The sequence below is a fragment of the Thunnus albacares genome, chromosome 19, assembly GCF_914725855.1.
Source record: "Thunnus albacares chromosome 19, fThuAlb1.1, whole genome shotgun sequence".
Lineage (NCBI taxonomy): Eukaryota > Metazoa > Chordata > Actinopteri > Scombriformes > Scombridae > Thunnus > Thunnus albacares.
The window spans coordinates 9,494,153-9,518,734 of NC_058124.1; the positions used below are offsets into that span (position 1 = coordinate 9,494,153).

Genomic DNA, 24,582 nt, shown 5'->3' on the forward strand with positions numbered 1-24,582 from the left:
TAAGTGTTAGTTATGCAAATATTTCCCGGAAGCAAGATATTTTTAATAACTCACTATGGCTATATTTAATTTTTCATTTGGTAGCGATTTCAATGGATTTTAGTCATTCTTTAAACTTTAATCCTGTACCTGTACGATAAGGTTGGGAGGGGGGATGTTCCCAGGGAGGGCGCTAAAGTTGACCCCCACTCCCCCATCCTGATGGGCTGCCAGCTTGGGATCATCCTCATCATCCAGGGAGATGCGGGAGAGGGTCCCAGTGATGGTGGCTGGGTTACAGGTGTTCACCTCCTTGAAAATGACTGGAGGGAAACATGGAAGGCCGCCGAAACAGCGAGGGTGGGAGGCATGAGACAGGGGAGCATGAGTTAGATAAAAGTGAAACATGGGAGGTTGAGGGTAGGGTAAAAGAAGGGGTATATGGGTGAGGAAGAGGAACATTTGGAGGGAAAAAGAGTAATGAATATTGAATGGAATGGAATTGATATAATTTATGCCAAACAGTTGACAGAGATATAGGCAAAACAGAGAGGTACAGTAAGGGAAGACAAAATGAAGTAAAGAAAAGAACACCTAAGAAAGCCTCAAGATCTATCTGACTTGTTCTCTGCAGCCCATCTTGCAACTACCATCAATAAATAGATTTTCACTGACTTATATCACGGCATAAATTAGGTACTGATATGGATGTTTCTTTGCAGCTTTGGTGTAGCTATGAGTTATGGTGCTGCATTAGCAGAACTGCCACACTCAAAAAAACAGATTGCATATCCAAAGAAAAGTTTCACTTCTCATTTTGGGCTTATATGGTAAACAATAACTGAGATGAGTTTTGTCTCTGACACTGTGACCTTAAGTCTTGCTCCATCTTGAGACTAGCCAGTGAGATAGGGTTTTTATTAGCTTGGAGAAAGAGCCTGAGTGCAAAAATGCTGTGTGCTTCAAATAAAATAGAGCCAAATTCCCTTGCTACTGAATCCTGTCCCATATCTTGCTCACAAGCTTATTATTCCCTGCTCTGTTGTCACATATCAGTGGGATTCTGTGTGCGGCTATGTGCTTTAATGCACGTATATGAATGTGTATTTGTGTCTGAGGGTGTGTATTTACTTAGCGACACAGTAAATGAAACAGAACATAAATCTACTTACAGTGGCTTTTGGGTTAGCTTTCATGCATGTTATTCAGGAAAGAAACTAGAAACAGATTCTAGAACATTTCTAGATTATCTACTCCAAAATTAACTATGACATGCTGATGAGAGACAACGTTTAATCTGCACATAACATCGATCTATCATCACAATCAAACAAAAATCATTCCACCTGGAAATTCATGCTAGTTATCATGCTCATTCTGTCACCATCACAGGAAAGTATATTTTCTCTCAGGCCCCAAAAAATCCAATTGTAGACCAAAGTATGCAGCACAGAGCATTTTCATGTAAACTGCATTGATGTGACAAAATGTCAAGCTACATATTTGATCAAAAACTGCTAAGTCTAAGCATACAAGGACACTGGCTAAGTACAGTAGAGAACCTAGTTTTTCCTCTGTTTCACTGCCCATGCAAAGTCATGCGAAAGGACTGGACAGGTTTTCTGCAGATCTAACCCATCTGATCCTTTCACATATGCATCCAACAGTGGAGGCCCAGAGAATGACCTATAGGGATGATTGAAATCTAAGTTTGGACCAGGCAGTGTTAAGTAGGTCAGTTGGGTGGAAAACTTACATGGGTGTCCTCTCTCTGCAAGGGTGGAGGGGGAAAGTGACTCTATGTTAATAATTCAAAGCACAACACAAAACTACATTGTGGTACATTTGTACACATCCAAACACAGATGTGGGCACACTCTCACACCGCACACACACACACACACACACACACACACACACACACATATACATACACACACAAGACCACTGTCACCAGCGAGTGAAACAGGTCTGAATACATTGAGGAGTGTTATTATTATCATACACAATTAAACACAGTCTCATCCAAACATATGCTTTCTGAACACTTATTGGGCAGCATCAGTGTGATTGATAAGGCATAATAATTTGCGCACAACTGTGTCGAGTTATAGCGCATCATCTCCTGTCATTTCATCAGCATGCACCAGCAGAAGAATGTTACAGCTCTCCATTGGTTTTCTGCACTGCGGATTCAGCGTTGGACAAAGGGAGATGGAAAAGAAGACGACAGACAAAGGGAAAAAGAAAAAGAGAAATCAGGTGGAAAGGAGAGCTCACCTGTTTGACATGCCAAGTCCACATCCTTCTCAAAATCCGTCTGAGAGAGGGAGGCAGAGCAGGAAGAGAGGAAAAACAATGAATGTGCGCAAATATGTACATTCACCACATTATTGTAGCTGCAGCACAGGCCCAGATGAGTGATTGTAATCTCAAATGGTTTTGCTGTAGTCAATGACTCTGATGCTCTGATGTGACTGTATAGAAGAGGAAAGGATCTGTTGCCATGGTGACACTTTACAACTCAGTCAATTAGTAATGCCCTATGTGGGCCCTATATACAAGAGCAAAAAAATGTTGCCTTAAGTTATACGAAATGTTTAGTTTTCATTTCATTATAGTGAGTTTGTCCAACGCCTTCTCATACCAAAAAGAACAGAGAAAACAGATCAATTCTGTGCGATGGCATGCACAACTGACACTTTGTTCATGATGTGTATCAGCTCGCAGCAGGAGATACAAATACAGTCTTTAAGAAACGAGTGAAACACTCTGGAGTTCTGCCAGGTACGTAACGCTACTGTATGCCTCATCAATACCCTCGCTATCGTCTGAATGGATACAGGGACAGAAATTTACACAGCAGCAAAACTATTATGTGCTGTACTAGTTGAAGCTAAAGTTTGCCGTCTCCTAGCCGAGTTTTTCTAGGGCTAAAAAAAAAATATATAGTGTAACAATACCAAGGCTTTTACGATTCATTGTCACCAACCAAGCAAATCTCACACATTCACACTGCACTGAATTTAATAAATATTAAATTCAGTAATATGCACTAAATATTCAGATTTTATGTAGTTCAGGTATTTGGGCGCCTCCAAAAGTGATGTTTATTTGCTTTGATCTAGAATTTACTTGAGGAATGCAGGGTGGCACAGCTCCCTGGGGTAAGAAAAGGGAATTGGAAAGAAAAAAAAAAAAAAAACACTCTGAAACCCAGAGGGCATCGGGTTGAATGAAGAAGTGATTTGATTTGTCTCCAAAATGGCCACCACACAAGTTTCCTAAACTTTAGTGAAAGTGAAGCTCATTGCTATGCAGCTATGGTCTTCCTATCTCTCACCATAGAGCCTCCTCCTGTCCTCTGTGGGATTCACTTACAAAAGCCTTTGTTTGGATAATAAACTACAGATTTTAGACAGTTTGGGCATGCCACGGAGGCAAAGAGAAGAGCAAAGGGGGAAATGAAAATTGAAAGAGAGAAGGAGAGAATGCGTAAAGGTCTCAGAGGAGTGGAAAAGCTCTTAATACGCAAATCACCCGCAGCACCATAAATGGGTCTCTGCTAAATGGACAAATGAGGATATGACAGAGAGAACCCCCTAGTATAACATTCTCCTATCCAAATTGAGAAAACAAATCATCTCTATTTTAACTAACACACATATCCTATTCACTGAGTAAACATCCTGCATTCAAAGTTTGAGTTACTGCTGAAATGATCAAACAATCATATACTAAATATATTTAAAAATATATTTAAATATATTTTAAAATCTACATTTTTGCCTTATCTTGCTACAATACAAGTGCTAGTTGCTATTTATACATCACTGCTATTCCTAGGCTACTTAGATTTAAAGGTGCAATATGTAATCTAAACCAAACCAAATTTGTTGCAACAATGACTCTTTTGGTTAAATGAATGGTTTGACATTTTGGGAAATAAACCTTTTTTTGAACTCTTGCTGAGAGTAAGATGAGAAGACATCATCATATCTGTATGCTAAATAAGAAGCTAACCACCAGCAGTTAGCTTGACGCAAAGAGATAAAACAACAACAAAAAAAAAAAAAACAGGGTGAAACAGCTAGCCTGGCTCTGTCCAAAACTAAGTCCATCTACCAGCACCTAAAGCTCACCATGACATATTATGTCTTGTTTGTTGAATCTGTTAAAAAACTTAAGTGTAAAATAGCAACATATTATTTTTTTACAAGGGCTTAGGTCCTGTACCAGACTGTTCCAAGTCTTTATGCTAAGCTAAGCTAACCTCTGGCTATAGCTTTATATTTAACATACAGACATGGGAGTGGTATCAATCTTTTCATCTAACTCTCACCATGAAAGCGAATGAGTGTATTACACAAAATATCAAACTATTCCTTAATATTTGGTTATATTTGTTCATAAGAATACTGTTTTACAGATTGCACCTTTCTCCCTCTATCAATGTGACTATTCATAATGAATATTTTCTACAGGTGACGTACAGGTTGGCTGCCGATGTGGTTGTGGGCGTGGTTATGGATGTGATTGTGGGTATTGTTCAGGATGGGGTTATGCTCATGTGCGTGGCTGAGGGCGTGGCTGTGGTCAAGCCCGTGGTTGCTGCGGGACAGACTCTGGTAACAGGCTTGCTGGCATGCCTGGTGGCACGTCGGTGGGAACGACTGCGGGTGGCAACCCGGCGGGCACGGGGATGTGCCGTAACGCAGAGAGCCACATTGCTGCCCACAGGAGCTCACATTTGGACACTTCTGATGGTGTAAAAGAAATATAATGGAGAACATAGAGTTGAAATGTTAGAGGAGGTATTATATATATATAACCAGTTTTGTAGAAGAGATCAGAGATGAACTAATCAAATGATTTTTCTACAGACTACTGTGATTCAACTTTAACAAGAAGGTGTTGCTACAGTTCTATATTTTTCCGTCTCTAAATGTCAAGGGTTTAATATTCTGCTGGGAATTCCTGTGAATACAGCGAGAACACCTGAGAGGATGGTGTTCACTGTAATTATGATGCTGATATAACTCGTGGCAGCCCCACTAAATTATCCATCACAATTAATGTTCTCAAGGGTATTGTGCATTTCATACAACAGTTCTCCGACCATGTGTGCTGTCACATATAATACACACAAATATTTCCTCAGCGTTGTACACATTTAGACTAAAAAACTGGGGAGAACAAGAAGGTTTACCATCTGTCTTCCTTAATAGCAAAGTAGTTTGAATAGTAACCAGACGACAGCGCGAGCTGTGTGTATGATAACGATACAAAAACGATAAATTAAATAAACACAGACAGTAAATACTCCTCTTGGTTTTAAAACCAGGGGAAAAGAATGTGTCATAATAGGTTCACTGTGCAGAGTGATGACTCCAAAGTTTAATCTTGATAATCTCAGAGGGGCGTTCAGAAACCCATAATCATTACCGCAAACAGGTCTGAGGGAGAAATAAAGGCAATAGCGATATGAGAGTCGCTCATGCTCTCATAGTAGCAGTGCGACCGCACTGGCAAGGCAGTTGAAGTCTGCATGATTTATCACACTATTAGCCACATTTGGAACACATACAATAACCTTATATGAGCTCTATGCTCTTCAAATAAAGTCGAAGAAGTTAAAAGGTTAAAAGTAAATAAAAGTGCTGAAGTGTCTATTTTGGTAATATATGAAGTAGTAATACACACATTTTTATCTCAGACTATGCTCTATACAAAGACACGATAATGAGAATGTCAAAAATGCGTTGATATTCATGTTTTAACCAGTGGCGCCTTAATGCACGGGCTGACTGGGGGTTTAAGGCCTCCAGGAGCCTCATGAGACATGAGCTTAAAAAAAAACACAGTAAACACAAAGTAGGAGAGGAAGCTACCTGTGATGCGGGGGCAGACGTGATAAGGAGTGAATCCTCTCACTGTGTTTCAACACTCTTTATAAAAACATGATTTAGGTCATTATGTTGTGTTTGATCGTGGCAGTTCGGTGTAGTAGCAAAACTTTTATTCCATGGCTTTGATGATTTAGAATCAAATGTTGTGGGAGATGTACACAGATTACATGGCCAGTGTAAAAATGTTTAAACTACTACACAATATATGTTCCTGCATGGTGTGAGTCCATAGTGACAGAGCAGGTTAAGTTTGATGTGAATATGTCTCACTTTTCCAACTGAAAATAATGGTATAAAATCTGCTGCACTGCTAATCTATACATTTTGTTTCTCGTATCAATACTAACTACAGGTGAATGCTTCTTACTCAGCACACAACTTCACTTACATAAACTGTTAACTAAGAAAAACACAGATTAGTATGTATTGAAATCTCATTGAAGAAAAATTAAGGTATTCACGAGGACACTATGTCTTTTCTTGGTGTTTTCAACAGTTGCCGTCACTACAAGCAACTGCAACGTACTTGACCGAAAGTTACCAGTTAACACAATCACTAGTAAATCCAAAACACCGGCCTACTTGACTGACAACCCAGCTTTGTCTTGACTTATTGTTGATGTACTATCTTATTTTTTGTGAGTTTCATATTCTGTTAACTGATTAGGAGGGCGCTCCATTTGACGCAGAATGCTGAATTAATGTTGCCTTGGCATATTGTGAAGGGAGGCATTTACTTGGAAAGGGGGGGGGGGGCTCCAAAACATCCGTAGCCCCGGGGCCTATAGTAATGATAAGGCACCTCTGGTTGTAACATGATAAAATATCAGGATATTGTTTCGCAAAGCAGTTTTTGTTGACAACTTTTCATGCCCAGCTATGGCACTATAGCAAGTTATTTTCATGCTGGTAACTATTAAGAGTGAAACTGCATTTTCTATGGGAAGTGAAATCACACATTTTTGGAACATGCATTTTTGGAACATGCATAATGCATAAACAATCATGAGTTCCTGTTGTGTAAAAAAAATGGTTAAGGAAAAAAAAAAAAGAGAGAGCCAGGAATGAGTTTTAGCACTTCAGTAATGGCAATCGTGCTTCTTATTGTTGGGCTTGAAGCTTGTGGAAAGCTCCACAACCTGGATAATGTTAGCCCAGGGCTAATGGATTGCAGTGTGGGATGAAATGGAATACTATTCACCATGATCTGCACCTGTCCATTCTTGCAGGAGTCTGGTGAGTTTTCGCTGTCGTCTTTACATCCCCCCATCCGACAGCGCACCGCATCCTGCACCTGAGGGGGAGGGGGGGGGGGGGGGGGGGGGTGGATAAAGGATGGGGGAGAGGGAGGAGAGGGAGAAGATGGATGGAAAGAAGGATGAGGGAGAGGAAGGGATGATGCAAAGGAGAGAAGTTAGTGCAGGAACTTAAGTTAGTTTGGCAAATGTTGGAGCATTGGGAACTCACTCCTTAGACATATTATATTCTTCATCTCTGCATTGACAGATGTTCAGTGAATACTAAATTATGTGTTAAGAAAAAAAAAAAGATAAAAAAACATCACAAAGTAGCTGAGCTTGTAGCTTATATAACAGGCAGTAGAGTGGTATAGGAAGCACACATCAGTACTTCAAAGTGGCCTGTTTGAGCCTTGTGAGATCAGTGGCACATGGCCCTAATTAAAACCAATGGTATGGTATATAGATGCTCTAACCCCTGGGCCTTTCTAGTGTCATATTGTTTTTCTTTATCCTCCCACATAGAACATCCAAGCAAACACACACCAGCCCGTCGTCAAAGGACTGGGTCTCGTAACACAGCTCAAATCAAACGGATCCCTGTGCATTATGTTTCACAGGCAACTCTGAGATTCCACCCCCTCCCTCCATCAGGCTCTGTATTATAGATATCCAGGTTGCTTGCTGAGGACCAACATCATTTCTCAATGTTGCTGCTGTCAAATCCCATAAGAATCTCATGGGTGGAAACAAGGGTACTTGTGTAAGAAGTGGTGCAAGAGCGAAAGAGAGCAACTTCATTCTCTCTGGGTGGTCTCATCTGTGCATGTGTGTGCTGCTACAAATGGAGTGGATTGGAGTAGCATCCATGTCTGATTAATACTGCATGGGCTAGCGCATTGCCTCCATTGTTTCCTTCCATCCATCTCTTCCCTTTATGTCCATACTCATCCTCAGTGGCATTTGTTCCCTCTTCTGTTTGTGTGTGTGTGTGTGTGTGCGTGCGCGCATGTGTGTATTGGCAGCAAGTGCAGCTCATTCTGACTTCAAAGTGTCCACACTGCTCCCCTTCACCTCCCTCTCTATTTGAAGTGTTCACTTGCAAAAACTGATAAATGCCATGCTTTAAAAGAATTAACTGACTGTTGTGAATTATTCTTAACATATAGCACATTCTGAAACCTAAGTACGTTTTGTCACAAAATCATTCTTTGTCCGTTGTCAAAGCATTGGAAGGTCATGATTTAGAGCAGAAAATGTTAAAAGCCAGTACTGTTCACATTTGAACCAATACCAGGTACTAGCATCAGTACTTGGAATTTAGTACTGGTACCAAAGATTACCTTTTTTCGTTTTTTAACTCTCTCAATTGATCTAATGTGAATCGGTACTCGGTAGTGCCGACGTAATTCGGCAGGCCTTAAAAGCACCAAGTTCTGTACCCAACCCTATTGAACAGAACCTGATAAATCTGTTCAGCGAATCAGCACACAGTATTCAGGTCAGGTGACATAATATAGCAACTATGTTCAGCTGGAGATGTGCTGTCTGTAAGCGAATTTCAGAGTAACTTTGGCTCAAAGTCATCTTTAAAGATGGATAACTTGGACGAAACCGAAAAGCCTGTGATGATTTCTTCTTCAGTGAAGTAAAAAAGAGTTACACTGAATCCAGTAAGTACTGAAATATTAAACACTGAAATATTAAAAACTGTGAGATACTAAAAGGTGAAACACTGAATAAAGTGAAACACGGAGTAACACTGAATACTGAGTCAAACTGAATACTGTGAAACACTGAGTAACAATAAGTAACATGGAATATAGAGTTACACTGAATACTACATGGAATACTGTAAAATATTTTTTTCCAGTTCAGTGCAGTTCCAAAAGAACTGACTGTAGACTAAAAAGTGGCAAACTTTAGGTTCAGTAACTCTGAAAAAAGGACAGCTGTGGTCTTTTATAACACTCTGCAGGTTAAAACTTTGGCACATTCATGCAGGTTTTTTAATCTGGCTGGGATTTTCCAAGGTATGATCTTGTCAATGTGTAATAATACCCATTTATGGGCTGTTTTTGTTGCTGCAGCTCTGTTGTTTCTGCACTTCACCTACTTGCTTCATGTTAAAGAATGTTAAATATTGCACTTATAAGAAACTTATATCCATTACATGGCATTGTGTTTGGAGTTATCTGTTTTTGCCCAAAAACAAACTTTGACTTTGGAAAAAAAAACAACAAAAGAAAAAAGGACTTTTTCAATAAAGTTTAATTTTGTAAGTTACCTGTATTTTGTTGAGTTATTTTTATGCAATCAAAACAACCCAACTGCAGTTTGATTGATATAACCTGAAGTGCACAGTAAAAAAAACAAAACATGATTTATGAAAATGACTAAAAATGGAGCAATCTAATTTTGAAAATGAACTCTTCATTTCCTCCTTCCCTATTATCACCTTCTCTGCTTCTCTCTTGAATCATGTTTTTTTTTCTCCCCACAGATCTCTGCATACATTCTTTTTTTTTTTCCTCCAGCCTCTCTCCCTCTTACTCACTTAAGTCTCCTCCTTCACCCTTTCTCACAATATAGCTCTCCCTCACATCTCTCCCCTTGCTTTTCTCTCCTTCTGCCTCCTAATCACAACACCTCTAACGGTGCACATATTCATTCCCTCTTCTCTTTTTGTCTGATCTCAGCAGGCTGTCTGTGCCACCGCGGTCCTTTCATTCACAGCCGCACCTTACACGCAGCAGTTGCCATCTAGGAGCACTACACGGTGCTGCGCTTGCTCGCACGTTTTGCGTCTGTAGTTTACCTCACATAATATCAGGCTTTGTACTGCCTTCTCTCTTGTTTTGCACTGTAATGCTTCCTCACACTCCCCTTGTTTCTCTCCTCCCTCTCTCTTCTCTCCCTCCCTCCCTCCCTCCGGTGTGGCACTCCCCTCTGTCTGTAGTTCTGCAGCTACGAAGGATTTATGCTCAGTCTCTTGCAGGGGATTTTCATACATTTACAATAAATAATTCCTGGATTTACTGTACCTTGATCCCTGCTGCTTTTGTGATATTGATTTAATGCAGCTAAGCATTCCAAGCATTTAAAAATTCACTTACACTATGCAGTGCATTCAATATCGTAATGATCTCTTGGATATAGGCAAGGCTGTGTGTGTGTATGTGTGTGTGTGTGTGTGTGTGTGTGTGTGTGTGTGTGTGTGTGTGTGGTGTACATGCATCAGCTATAGAAGACACATTTACAGTTATAGAAAACTGATGACATTATAAATCCACTAATTGTTGCAAGTGCAACTGCGAGAGTTGGAAGATGAGTGTGCGTGCATGAGTTGGCGTGTGTCTGTGCAAATATCTGTCTCAAGGGCATGAATACATGTATGTGCATAATGAGTTTGAAATTCAGCATCCCCGGGGGCGCGGCAAAGCCTGTGGCAAATAGGCACTGGGGGGTATTAGTTAGGGACTTATCGTCTTATTCCATACAGCATCTTAGTAAGCTCCTTAAAGCAGCCTTGGATCAGACGGACAATGCACTATCATACTGCATTATGAAGAAGAAGCACCACAACATAGGACATAAATACAGTGCTAATCCTCTTCATGTCTGAGCCGCTTGTGTTCTGCTGTGACCTCAAACCGACCCAGAAACTAACATGACATTTGCGAACATGTATCCCACCTGTTGAAAAGGAGCGAGTGTTGTTGAGGTCAATGTGTGACGCAGAGTTAGAAAATATATGAGCTCAACACGTTTGGGATCCCCAGAAAGAGGAGAACGGACTCACCTCCCGGCGCATGGCGCAGTGGACGGTGATGATGACGAAACCTTGGACGGAGTCAAAGACAGCAAAGAGGACCTGGAGGAGACAAAGGAGATCTGCTGTAAGTATTGTTTCCAGTATTTGCTGTACTACCGTGCTGAAATGACTCAGTATTCATTAGAAAAAATGAAATGGGAATGAAATGTTGAGTCATCCGAGTCATGTTTATTCATCATAAATCCTCACAGTCATCTATACTTTCATTCATAGACTGTGTTTCTGCTTATGATCTTTGTTTCTGTCTATTTTAATATTCTCATGAGTTTTTTTTTCGTCCTGTCCTTTCAACATTTACATATGGTATTATTCAAGTTTAATCTTATCTGTTTCTTTTGTTTTTGTGGGCAAATGTGGATCTGTGGGTAAAAAACTAGAGTGACTGAACATCACAGAAGCCACATTTTACATCATTCGCATTTTGACAACACTTAAGGATGCATTGTTATCCTCTTAACCAGCATTGACGAGCATCAACTCTCCAAAAAAAGCAGAAATGTTATCATATTCACTTTCCAAATCAGCAAATCCCAGCTATAATACAATACCTTTACTACATGTTCTGTTTGTATGACTGAACTTTATGAAGCCTTACACCACTTTAAAGCTGTTTTTCCATGATGGGTCACAGGTGCATGTTTGTGAGTTACGGGATGTGAGCATCTGCTAGTGTTGTGAGACAGATCACCTGGAAGAGTGTAGAGCGGCGGTCGGTTATGGCCAACACTGCTGACATCCAGGTTAGAGCTAAGAGAGGAAGAACCACACAGGAGCTCCACAGAGAGGCCCTGCCAGAGAGAGAGAGAGAGAAAGAGAAGGAGACAGAGAGGGGTAGAGGAGAAGGAAGAAGGAAAAGGAACAAGGGGTTCAGTCTCAAACCAGACCAGCCAACTCTGACAATACACATAATTCCACCTCTCACACACAATCACACACTCACACATTGGTCAAAGGTTCAGTGGTGGGTAATTTGAGACTGACTGACACACTGAGGTTTGTATCAGACTTAATATTCTGACTGAGAAGTGGAAGATGATGTGTAATCATGTAGATAGTTACGAGACTGACAATTGCTCACAATTACATGGTTGATGCACACTAAGTGTCATGCTGGTGGACTGTGAGACGATCGACATAGGCCCAACAGGGAGAGAGGGGGAGACAGGCCATTGACAAGTACTGACACGTGGGCTTCTGAGGAGCGAGTGTGTGTGTGTTTGTATGTGTGTGAGTGCATCTGTAACTCTGTGGAGTCAGACACCAATTTAAAATGTTCATGCTGTTTGAGCACATATTCATGGTTTTATAACCGTCAGTCTGACAGACGGACAGCTCTGTCTAACTGCTGTGAGAAATACGCCTGTCCCTTTAGAGGTGTGTGGCCAAAGGCAGTGAATAAAAAAAAAAAAAAAAAAAAGAGCAATAAAGCCGAAGCTGTGCTGTCCTTTTGTTAATGTGTAAAGTGTCCAGTTGTTTCAGCCGTACGCTGTGGTTTACCGTCCCTTACCGCATGAGCAAAATATCAGCCTACGTTCTATGTGAAAAAAGACAACACTCCAATACTGCAAGTGTACCTAAAAGTCTTTTTCTAATGAGCAGTTCATTTCAAAGTGCTGCAGAGTCTTTTGGGAGAAAGACAAATATGAGGAAAGCTTAGAATTGCTTTGTCACAATTTTTAAAATGGTGGTTATCTCATTCTAGAAATTCGTTCCCCAGTAACAGTCTTTAAAGGTTTTTCAGGATGTAAGACCAGGCTTAGAATGTAATAATGCAACAGAGAATGAAGGAGTGTGTAGTAGCAGCAGCAGCAGCAGCTTTTAAGCAAAATTCTTGTATTCAAATTTCAGTAAATACAGAAATTTACACTGTATAGACTGTCTGATTGCATTTCAAATGCAGGATTTCTGTAAGCAGATAATGTGAAGGACCTTCTGACCTAACAGCACACTGCAAGCAGAAAGAAGTGTAGCAATGCGAATATAAATGGCCACATCTAATAATAGACTCTATATGCATTCAGCAAAGATGTAGGTGGATCTGAGATCAGCAAAGCTACAGCACCAGTCAATACTTTGGGATACACCTTTCCATTCACTTGACTGAAATAGTGTGTCAAAGTTGTTACTGCAAATAGGCAATCTCATCCCATTACTTTCCAATCACAGCATCCAATTATGCAGCAAAACAACTAAGAACAGAATTTCTGCTTTAAACAGAATGATTTTCCAAAATAAACACAAAGCCATAATGAAAGCTTTGCATAAACTAGTAATCCAAGTGTAGAGTTAAATATGCACAGGATTGTTTGTAACAGTAGGAAGGACTTTGATTCAGAGACTGACTGCACTGAACCTAAAACCATGACAATGACTCTGTCATTCAGGGAGCAAAAGTCCAGACATTTCAAATGTTTTAAAATGACACCAACCAATAGGAGATGGTATTGTGACAATACTTAAGTGAGTATCATATAGCATTTCTGGAGGAAATAGTGTGTGAAATGCCACAAATATAAAACTGTGACACAGCATATTCCAATGTGCTGTGTCACTTTGGTGTACCATTACCTGCAGTACATCTAACCCTACCTGCTCAATCACTTTTCAATTGGTTTAAGGGATACCCAAAATGATGTAACTTTAAACCTAAATTATGTATTACTTAAATCAGCATATATCAGTAACTTCATGTCCCTGTATTGCTTATGAGGGATAACTGAATCTGATTCATAATGTTATCTCCAAAAACACTGGTTTCTACACCTCCTATCATGCTATATCATTTTGTTAGACCCTAACTGGCTGTTAAATGTCCACATCTTTTTAACTCCACACCCCAATTTTGTAAATCTGCTACAAATTTGTGGTCTCAAAGCTCAAATCGAGATGCGATGTCACTTAAGTAATTTTCTCAGACTTGACAAAGCTCCCTCCAGAGCCACAGAGGACATCGTACAACTGTTTCACAGGCTGTGTTACACTCTTTGTGACTGGTAAATTCACTTTGACACGTAAAATCGGTGAAATGCTCCTTTTACAAAAGAGCAGCACATATCAGAACAATTAGGAAATACATTTTGTCAAAGATTTCTCTGAGACATATTCAGGAACAATAGATTAGAAATCTAAAAAAATACTATAAATATTGATTTAAATGCATGCAGCTCTCATATATGTAATGTTGTTAGCATGTCTGGTAGATTTTCCTCATTCCATTATTTAACGCAATGTGATATTTAATATATTCAATGTAACCACCAGTTTGAGGTGATGGAAGAGATGAGAAGTTTACTACATAAGATTATATAATGAGAGCCAGAAAATTGAAACGTTTAAAGGTGTTCGACAGCAACACAGTTTCCATAATTGACAACCTTCCTCACATTGTGCTACCCTGATGTGTTAAGACTCAGCGAAAATGCACCATAAACAAGTTAAAACAAGAATGATTCACAAACACTGTTTGACACAGGTCAGGTTTGCTCTGCATGGCCCAAGGAAAATCCTCTTTGGATCAAAACATGCTCTCATTAAATAGTGGCGGCTTGCAGTGCAGGTGTTTTTTCCCTTTCATTAGCTTGTTGTTTTTACAAGTCCGAATGTCATCCTGCATCATTACCGACAGCCAGAGATTAAAAGGATGGAGAGAGGATGGTGGAGAGTCAGAGACAGACTGACAGAGAGGAACAGGGAAAGAGAGAGAGAGAGAGGTAGAAAGATGACGATGGACTAACATGGCGCTGCTGGCAGTAGAGCTGGACAGAGCGGTGCTCGAGATCACGCCACACTTGGAGCATTTCAGGAGCAGTCGGCTACGCGCCTCCGCTGGGACACTTTAGGACATGTGCGCGCACACACACACACACAAACACACACACACACACACACACACACACACAACCATGTGGGGAGGAGGTAGAGGGAGTGGGGGTGGGGGGGGGGGGGGGTGTGTGGTAACACAAGTTCCAGTTATGACAACAGGTGAGTGTGCAGGTGCCACAGTTGCAAAAGAACCACAAGAAAAGAAAAAAAAAAAGAAAAAGAAAAAATGGACACAACAAAGAGAGGGAGGGGAAAAGAAAAAAAGGGGTGAGAGGTGAGGGGGGGAGAAAAGAAAGAAAGGCAAATTAAAACCAGATCTTAAAAAGTAGCAGCAATGAAAAACAGTCAGAATACAAAGACTGATTTAGAGCAAGTAGAGAGAAAGTGAGAGACAGACATTGCAATGTTATAGCAGAGTCATGTGGATTAACAGATTACAATGACACAGACAGGAAATACACCAATCATCTTATGCCACCACAAGTGTGTGCTGGTGTGTGTGTGTCATTTATCTGTACATGTGACTGTGCACAATGAAGCTTTATCAGGATGTGAACAAAGAAAAGACTTTCCTTTGGTTGTTTATTTACAGTTGACTACTCAGAGAGTGTGTGTGTGTGTGTGTGTGTGTGTGTGTGTGTATTGTGAGTTGAGAATGATGGGGCCATGCACCTGCTATGCTACATAAGCGTCCCATCACAGCTCATTGCCTTAGTGCCAGCCACATCCCCACGGCTTCATAAGGAAATACATTATGCTAATGACAGCCTGTCCTGTTAGCAACGCTGCTAACTACCGTTCGTGGGAGTGCTTAGACATGTGTGTGTACTTCTAAACACATGCTTCTGAGAATCTGAGAGGAAATGTGCTTAATACTCGGATAACACCAAGGACTTTGTATGTAACAAAGAAGGTTAAACCTGTTTGTGTGTGTCTTTGTGTATGTGTACTTGTACACATTAAACGATTTAATCTCAGTTGTATCACTGAGCAACAAAAGCTAATCAATGCCCTGGAGAGCCTGTTAACCCTTGCAGCAATGCACAAATTATCAATTTCAATTTGTGCAAGAGACAGACACTGGAGGAAATGTTATGAGAGAGAGGAGAGAGAAAAGAGAGAGAGAAAACAATGGAATCAATACATATGGAAATGAAAACATGGATTTGGCTTGGAGAGCTGAGGAAATCTCCATTTGTGGGATTAGTGTAGATGATGAACAACCCCCATTTCAGTTAAAGTAATGTTGTAGGTGGGTGCATACGCATGTATGTCTTTTATGTATGCATATATCACGTGAGCGCATGTTTGTTTGAAACAGAAAAAAATCTTTATCTCATAGGATTTCAATAGTGTATAAGGCACATAATCCCAGTGTTTACAGTATGTAATTTAGGTTTCCATCTGCCATTGATTTTCATATCCACCGTATTCATCTGTGTCTCATAAAACTGAGAAAACTAGATGTAAGCCATATGTACGTGGAAGTGGTAGTAAAATGCTGTTAGATTTCACAAAGCAACAGAACATAACAGATGTCTTGTCATTTTGTTGCCAAATTGGATTGTATTTTGTGATGATTTATGCGGTAGACACAGGTGTACAAGTAGGTGTCGTGTTCAGAGACCCCTGAAGCAGTTTGAGTTAGCTGCCATGAAAGTGTCTCTCTGAGTTTGTGTCTGACAGAGGATAACATTTATTTAATGCAGCAAATTTAAAGTCAGTTCCCACCAAGAATTGTGTGAATGGATGTGTAAGTGGTGCGTTTTTTTTGCAGGAGCTTGTGTTAATGTCTTTTGTGTGTAGCTATGTGTCTGTGTGTGTGTATGTGTGTGTGTGTGTGTGAAGCGCTCAGGGTTGAGGAAGTTAACTTACCCCGCTCGCTGCTTTTTAGACTTGTCTGAGATGCCGTCTCGAGACATGAGCTTGTTAAACACCACAATTCCGATGAGCATATTCACCTGAGGGAGAGGAGAGTATGATCAAGATTGCAATAATAGGTTGCCAACAGGGATTCGATTTATGCACTGTATCACAAGTTTACTTCGTATTCTTTAAAGTTCCAGTTGATTGAAGATGAATTTTTAATTGTCGCACAGACTGGAGACTGAAAGTGACAGTGCTTTCGCTGTCAGAGCTCCGAGGCTGACTTGCTCCGATGTAAGAGAAACATTAAGCTCATCTCAAAAAGATTTTAACCACAGCATGCATTCGTTTTCTAGCTCACAGCTATTCTTTGAAAATCTACAGTGTTTGGCCATGATGAAGAAACTGATGGCTAAAATGTCAACAAATGTCTACATTGACTCTGAACAGTTGGTTACATAAATAAAAGATTATGCTGAAGATGCAGGCACATAAAGGGAGGCATACATTTTTAATGATGCAATTGAAGTTTGTAATGATTTTAAATCTTTTTTCACTACCAACAAAGGCCAGATGGTGCCATTAACACACTAAGTTACACAAACACATGCAGCTTTACATTTGGCCAATTACTCATGAATTGTATGATCTAGAAATATTTTTCCTCTTTGCATCTGGCCCTCGATGCTGGTGGCTAGTTTCAGGTCTGAAAAGTGAAGGCAAAGCAGAAGTGCCTTAAACTTGCATTCTCTCTAATGGCTATCAGGGGGTGACCCATAGAAGTCTATGGGAAAATGACTCTTCTTCTCACTTCATTTATTATCTTAGTAAACACTTTCCTAATGAGTTTATGGTCTCAATCACTAGTCTCAAGTATTCTTCAATACAACATGATGTTCATTTTGTAAATTATGGCCCCATTTAATTTAAATTTGATGATAAAGCAGGGTATGCTTTAGGGCACAGCTACATTGTGATTGACAAGCTGCTACCACTGTGATGATGTTGGTTAGGTAACGTAAACATGGCGCAACCCCAGATTCACAGGGTACGGGTGCAACCGTAGTCGTCACTATTTCACAGTGTGTTTTCAGTTCATGAAAGTTAATTGTAACATTTTGGTTGCCTAAAAAAGTCTTGTTCAGCGTTTGGTTGACAAAAAGACCCTCTAAGAAGTCGGATGTTCACTTTTTCTGGATATTTTTTTTTTGTTTTAATGGTATTAAACCCCTTTTTCGCTAGCAAAAATTAGCATTAGCATTATCATGTGCACCGTGCTAACCAAGCTACCAGCTAGCACTAGAGTCAGCGCCACTCTCTCGTCCAAATACAGTCACTTCTCATCACTTCTGGCTCCAAAAATCCAAGATGGCGACATCAAACTGCCAAACTTGAGGCTTCAAAATGGGAGTCCACAAACCAGTGGGTGGCTACGTCCATTATTTTCATACAGTCTAAGGGCACAGCCCTATCCCCAAGAAATCACATTTATTACAACTAAATTGTTTGTTGCATTAGCAGACAGAGACTATGATCTTTCCCAAACATTAACCAAATGCTGCCAGTGCCTGAACAATGATGCTGTCGTTTCTACTAGCGGATACTGTGCTGCGAGATTGAATTTTTTGGTGGGGAAAAAACAGAACTACATTGTCTCTGAACATCTCACTCATACATTCATAATCAACATTAGCATAAACAATATATTTTCTCATTATGCTGAGAGAAAATGTAATTCAGCCAGCATTATGTTTCTAGCAAAACATATTTGCTGTTGCAACTTAGTAATATATGAATGAAATTTTGGCATTGAGGGCAATGTTGCTAATAAGTACTCAACGATGAAATTATGTGCCATCTTTGATTTAAAAACATCCCCTCTCGATCCAAGTAAATCACATATTTTGTAACTTTAGCCTCATCTCTTTTTTTAATTTAACAGTAGTTTCATAAGAAGATTGCCTCCTCTCCCATATTTTCATCACTATTCTTGTTGGTTTCTGCATGCGTGAGTGAATGAAATGTCTGACTTTCTTCTGACAGCCACCCATGACTATGATATGACAGCGTGACAGTCCTGGATTAGCGTTATTAATTCCTGCAAAACACTTTGTAAACCCTGCTTTTAAGTGCTGCACTTAATATGCAGCACTCAACATAATTATCTCTCCAAGCAGTGACTTGTCCATTTGTGGTGATTGCCTTAAAAACATATAGAAAATAAATATATATATATATATATACTGATTGCATCTCATCCTGGCTTCTGATTTGAGCCAAGGCCTGATACATTTAGACCTCTTCCACTCTGAAATCCTGCCCGTCTGGGAGATTTGCTATGCTGTTGATGTGTTCCTTATAATCCTGATTTCCAATATTCTCGACTGCACTCTCGCTCTCGCATCCTCTATGTTTGGCTATTCATTTGCTTGTGTTCATTTGGATTTCAGAGGTGAGATGCCTTACTGACAAATGTCATTCACATTCTTGTACATACCTACACTGTGAATGCAATGTATTTCTATTCTTATCAAGGTCCTAAACTAGTGTGGTGTAAAGCAGTGGAGCAGTTTAAGTCTGACTTTGATGCGGTCAAATTAATTTTCAGTTTTTGCAGCCGGATTCTTACTTAAAGCATTTTACTTGGGTACAGCTACGGTGTGTCTGGCAGCTTTTACAATTTGCTAAAAACTCTCTCTCTCTGTCATCTCCTTCCCTCTCATGTGTGCGCCTCTGCTGCTGACAACTACCTACGATTTGCCAGACTGTGAAAGCGTTATTGTCATGCCAGTCATGTCTGGCCCCAGCTCTGTGAGTCAGCATCATCCTGCTCTGCTATTTGCCCAAGGCCAGGTTCATTAATTAGAGAAGAGTCCTGTGGGAAGGTCTGTGTTTCTCTGCCTGACGTCCCACTCTCATTACAGCTGTTTGTTAGAGTGGGGCCACAGCAACAACACTGGGGGGCCGGGGACCATCACGTAGCAGCTGGGGTGCACAGTATACATCGACATTGTGGAGGCAGAAATGGAGGAAAGATGGAAACATACAAACAAACACCAGACAGTAAAAAACAACTTATAAGGATAACAGTCTTTTGATTTTACCTTTAGATACTAGTAATATTAGAAACCACTATATTATCATAATCCTGAATATTCAGCACTATATAATCCTTGCATATATACTCAGCATGAACAACCTGTCAAACTGCCGTCCTCTCGTCAGGAATTTACTTGAATAACATGCATATCGTTCTGCACACCTGTGATGCTGTCCGATCCGTACTCTTCCTTCCTGACATGTACCGTAAGTGTGCGAAAAACATCAAAAAAGAAAACCCTGATGCATGCATGAGCACACAAACACACACACACACACACAGTGACAACAACAACAGCAGTGGCTGGCAGCAATTACCAAACTAAAGTTTAGTATCCCATCCATACTTATTAAGCTTAGTGGTGGAAATATCCACCCAGGGATTCATTTAGGAGAAATCAGCTAATCCTAGAAACAGCCACATACAGCAGCACACAACAACAGATGATTAAAACACCACTGAGATGCAATCAATGCACTCAATTTTGCTGTAGAACAATATAGTTATATTTATTTGTTCATAAAAACGTCTGTTTTATAGCAATTGGCAAAGGACCTATTATTATGGTTGCAGCACACACTGATAGTCACATATTTATGTTTGAAAATAACTTATATATATATATATATATATATATATATATATAAGAGGTTTTGCCTTAAGTACATTTGGTACCATGACTCATAATTTGAAAGTACAAGAGTGAGATATTTGGCTGCTGGGATAGATGTAGAATTCAGTCCAAGCATGTGGTGCATTGCCAGGAAACACTAGTCTGCTGGAATATATTTTAGTCTTTTTTTCTGGGCTGACATTTTTAACTCAAAGATCAAAGTGCTCAGCTCATCATTTTGTCGTGTATACCCCGGGTGTGTACGCACACGTGAGAGGAAAATCTTAAGAGGTCGATAAGCAGGTGATTTAAAGCTCCGCGCTTTGAGGCTAATTTAGCTAAATATTTGTAGAATTATGCAACATGACCAATGAGAGAATGAGTCTGGTTTGACTGGACATGAGGGCTCAACTGGTGAAGAGAGAGTATGTGGTGCATACTCACCAAAACAATGACAGCAGCGGGTCCAACAAAGGCATAAAGCAGGCCGCCCTCTAAGGATAACCAGCAACTAGAGGAAAAGAGCAACAATAAAATGTTTCAAGCACTAAATAAAAGAATTACTGGTCTGTTAAACATGGCTTCACCACATTCCAGTCTTGCATTTCACTTGCTGTGAGTGCCAACTACTTAACCACAACAAGTACACAACCAATTAAGGATCACATTTGCTTGAATTCCCTGAGTGAGGGATAAAGCAGTCATAAAGTGCTCGTTTCAGTAAATATTGCCCTCAGTGCTGAGCAAATTTATTATGTACTGTACATTACCTAAAACATATCCTCAAACTGTAAACGGTGTTGTGAAATTTCATTTGGTGTGAAAGCTATTGAGACTTAATGAGTTTAAACGTGTCCTCCAGTGATGTCATCAGAGCATATTGAAACCCATCCGTTGTCTTAATTGCATCCCAATAAAAAAAGAAAGGAAGCAAAAGATGAGAAACACATGACCCAAAAGCTAATATACACTCCTCATATTAATGAGATGCTAAATACATTAGGTAAAAAGTGAGAGGGAGCAAATTTGTAAACATATTCTGGAGATTAGTTTTAAATTGTTTTCATTGAATCAATTACACCATTGAATGAAACAGTGAGAGAACGAAGTTTTTTGTATGCATTGCCTGTTAAGGTAAGTCCAATAGTACTGTCAATTGTGCTTTTATTTAGTTTTTTTACCACAACATATATGCCACCTCCAGAACACAATTTCCATAAGTCACACAGTTGGTCTGGAATATGATTTTTGACTCAATATAAATCATATATATGCATTGCACTTGATTGCATACATGCTGTTTGGTGCTGTTCATGTGACATTCAGACAAACATTTGCCCCAAACCATTTTTTCCTCACATGTAAGGTGAATATTCTTATCAAATCAATGACACTGATTTTTCTTAAGGCCCTTTTTTTTTCAAGTTTACAAGTTTTCTGCCTAAGTGAGAATAATTTTAGTTATTTTACTTGAGGAGATTTCTGCATTTTTGTTTTTTGTCCCCGTCACTGGTTTGGAGAGGGCGGGACTCAGTTGAAAAAAGCTGATGTAACTTATCTCCATGTATCAATCAGAATTTAGCAACATTTGAATCAAACTCTCATAACAATTGTGAGGTTGTTAATCATGTTCAAAACCATCAAACCACTATTCTGAAGAAGCAGATTAGATGAATTTTTGACTGATAAACTCTTAATAAATAAAACTTAAATTAAACTTTGATTGTTGATTATTATATATACACGATTTGAAACCTAGTTTTCAGGCACTACTGTGTCCTGAGAGGACTCTCAGCAGCATCTCTTCTAAGACTGATATTAGTAACAACACGGTGTTGTGCCCATAAAATGAACACATACTGAGACACAGATGTGTTCTGCATTTTGCCAAGTTCATGCTGGGACAGAGTTCAGCGCCCCTGTGACGCAGAATACATGTCACACGGGGGAATAAAATATAGATGGATGGATGAAAAACAGGTTTTTTTGTTGATACAAATAATGTGAAAAATATATTATACATTCAGCTGTTCACAGCAGAGGTGGATTCACTGAATAAATGACCACCTCTGTCATGGTAAAAAAAATAAAATTGTATAAAATAATATGATTTTTTGAGAGAAACCTTAGCTTGAAGTCTTCAAGAAAAGAAGGGCAGGTGCACTATTTCACAGAGCAAAGGGAAAACTCATCCAAACAAAAATTATGCCTAAAAACCGGTTTCCATGCTATCCAATTCAAGTTGTGATTGGTGTGTGGGGCATGACAGTTGGTCCAGATGTGGTACTCACTAGCTGGCTGTGCCGTAACCTCTTGCTCGGGTGAAACCCACTGACACTGCTACAACTAGGGCTGGAAGACCTGCAGATGAATAGAAAGAGAGAGATCAAAAGGGTGAGAGAAAAGATAAAAGGAAGCCTTAATGGGGACAACGAAGCACGTTGGCCAAATAAGATTCTCCAGTGTGAACAACTCCATACGTCTCCCTTCCATTCAAATGCTAAGCAGCCATGCAATAGTGTGTAACATGTGGATATGTGACTGATTGCTCTGTCGGTAAGCTCCAGTGCTCTGCATGTGCTCCTTGACACAAGTATCTTGCTACATGTATGAAAACTTGGCTTAGATCACAGCCTTGTTTTTCAGAAGTATTTGACATCTAGTCTGTTCATCTGCGATATATATTACGCTGCCATCAGTGACATACACATGCAGCACGCCTGTGCACGGGTATGAATGTGGGTAACACTGTGAGTATGAGAGCATATGAGACTAAGAGAGCGTTTATCAAAATGTGAGGTATAGCTTGGAGTGGTCAATAAGTCATTCCTTAATTAGCTAAATCAAGTGATTTGTGTGTGTGTGTGTGTGTGTGTGTGTGTGTGTGTGTGTGTGTGTGTGTGTGTGTGTGAATGAGAGAGAAAGAGAGTGAGACTGAGTGTCACACAGCACATGCCAGAAAAAGAAGGAAATATGCTGGGCCCATAATGAGCTTGGCTCTGAAATATTCATGTAATTAACAAAGCTGTGATTATGGCTGCAAATGAAAAGCAATTAGAAAAAGTCACATTAACATTAACAAATAAGATGGTGGGGAGCCAGGCCGGTCCACTAACCGCATGCACAAAGTTTCAATTAGAAACCAACAACATCAATCTAGCAGTTTAGCAATATATAACACCGTTAAAAAAAAAAAGAAACACCCACACATACCTATACATCACACATACGCACTCTTCTGCTAATCTATCACAGATCCAGTCACACCCCAAATCTCCTGTTTCCATGGTGACTGATTTCAATCACATAATTTGGGGAGAAAATTGCAAAATGGACGTGAGGAGGATAAGCTCTTTGATCCCCTCCACTCTGAGCGACTGTTTCATGCTTTTCATGTGCATCAGTGAAGTGCATCCCATAATTCTATAGCTATCACTGCATACATACCCTAAACACACACACATACACACTCACACTGTGTCAGTATCTCTCAATCTGTGACTGTACAACAGTCTATACATTCTCCCTCCTCTGTATCGGTTAAGGGCATCAGTGACTTGGCAGATTAGACCGGTGGGATCGATATCAAGTGAAATGAACAAACGGTGTGTGTGTGTGTGTGTGTGTGTGTGTGTGTGTGTGTGTGGTGATGTTTCGGGGGGGGCTGCGGTTGTAATTTCTAGGGCTATCTTGAAACATCTTGCCAGTGTTGTGCAGATGTTATCATGTGTTTTGATTATCCTCTAACATCCCTGGTGCCTGTTGCATCAGGTTGTGGTGCATTGAGAGGACAGAATAAAAGAGTGACATACAGGCTGAATGGAACAGAGGAGTGAGATGACCTTTTCTCTCAATGTATGGTGTGACACCTTTAGTGTGTATTGCACGTGCAGATTCATGTACAGGTATGGCTGCATTAGATATGATTACATTAGAAACTGTATTGGATGCCTTTTGGTAAATTGAGTCCTTGCTGAAGCAAATTATAGTATACAGCAAGGAAAAATTGGATACAAATGGGAATAGAGCAAATGAAGGTTTTTAAGCATTACGCTGGCAACAATTTAAACACTACAACATGATAATCTGTTACAAAGTCATGGAAAATATGTCTATCTTGCCACAGGTGGAGCGGCGATTTTAAAAGCGTGGAGGTTCTTGGGGTGCGATGTGAGCACTGCAATCGGCCCCGTTTGACCAATAGGTTTTCATGTACGGAG

The 24,582-nt window shown here is 40.0% G+C and overlaps 1 protein-coding gene across 5 annotated transcripts in view; it reads right to left on the reverse strand.

The window, feature by feature from the left end:
• adgrb2 (adhesion G protein-coupled receptor B2) overlaps positions 1-24,582 on the reverse strand; it is a 203,173-nt gene that overhangs the window by 21,530 nt on the left and 157,061 nt on the right. The window contains exons 22-32 of one of the 5 annotated variants that reach the window (XM_044336656.1): positions 22,654-22,723; positions 20,807-20,873; positions 16,659-16,744; positions 14,696-14,794; positions 11,650-11,749; positions 10,929-11,000; positions 7,090-7,182; positions 4,473-4,739; positions 2,260-2,299; positions 1,736-1,750; positions 130-302 (exon numbers count right to left, since the gene is read on the reverse strand). In XM_044336656.1, the coding sequence (XP_044192591.1) occupies positions 130-302; positions 1,736-1,750; positions 2,260-2,299; positions 4,473-4,739; positions 7,090-7,182; positions 10,929-11,000; positions 11,650-11,749; positions 14,696-14,794; positions 16,659-16,744; positions 20,807-20,873; positions 22,654-22,723 (1,082 nt within the window). The remainder of the gene's footprint in view (positions 1-129; positions 303-1,735; positions 1,751-2,259; positions 2,300-4,472; positions 4,740-7,089; positions 7,183-10,928; positions 11,001-11,649; positions 11,750-14,695; positions 14,795-16,658; positions 16,745-20,806; positions 20,874-22,653; positions 22,724-24,582) is intronic. The other 4 variants (XM_044336657.1, XM_044336659.1, XM_044336658.1 and 1 more) reach the window with 4 other exon arrangements.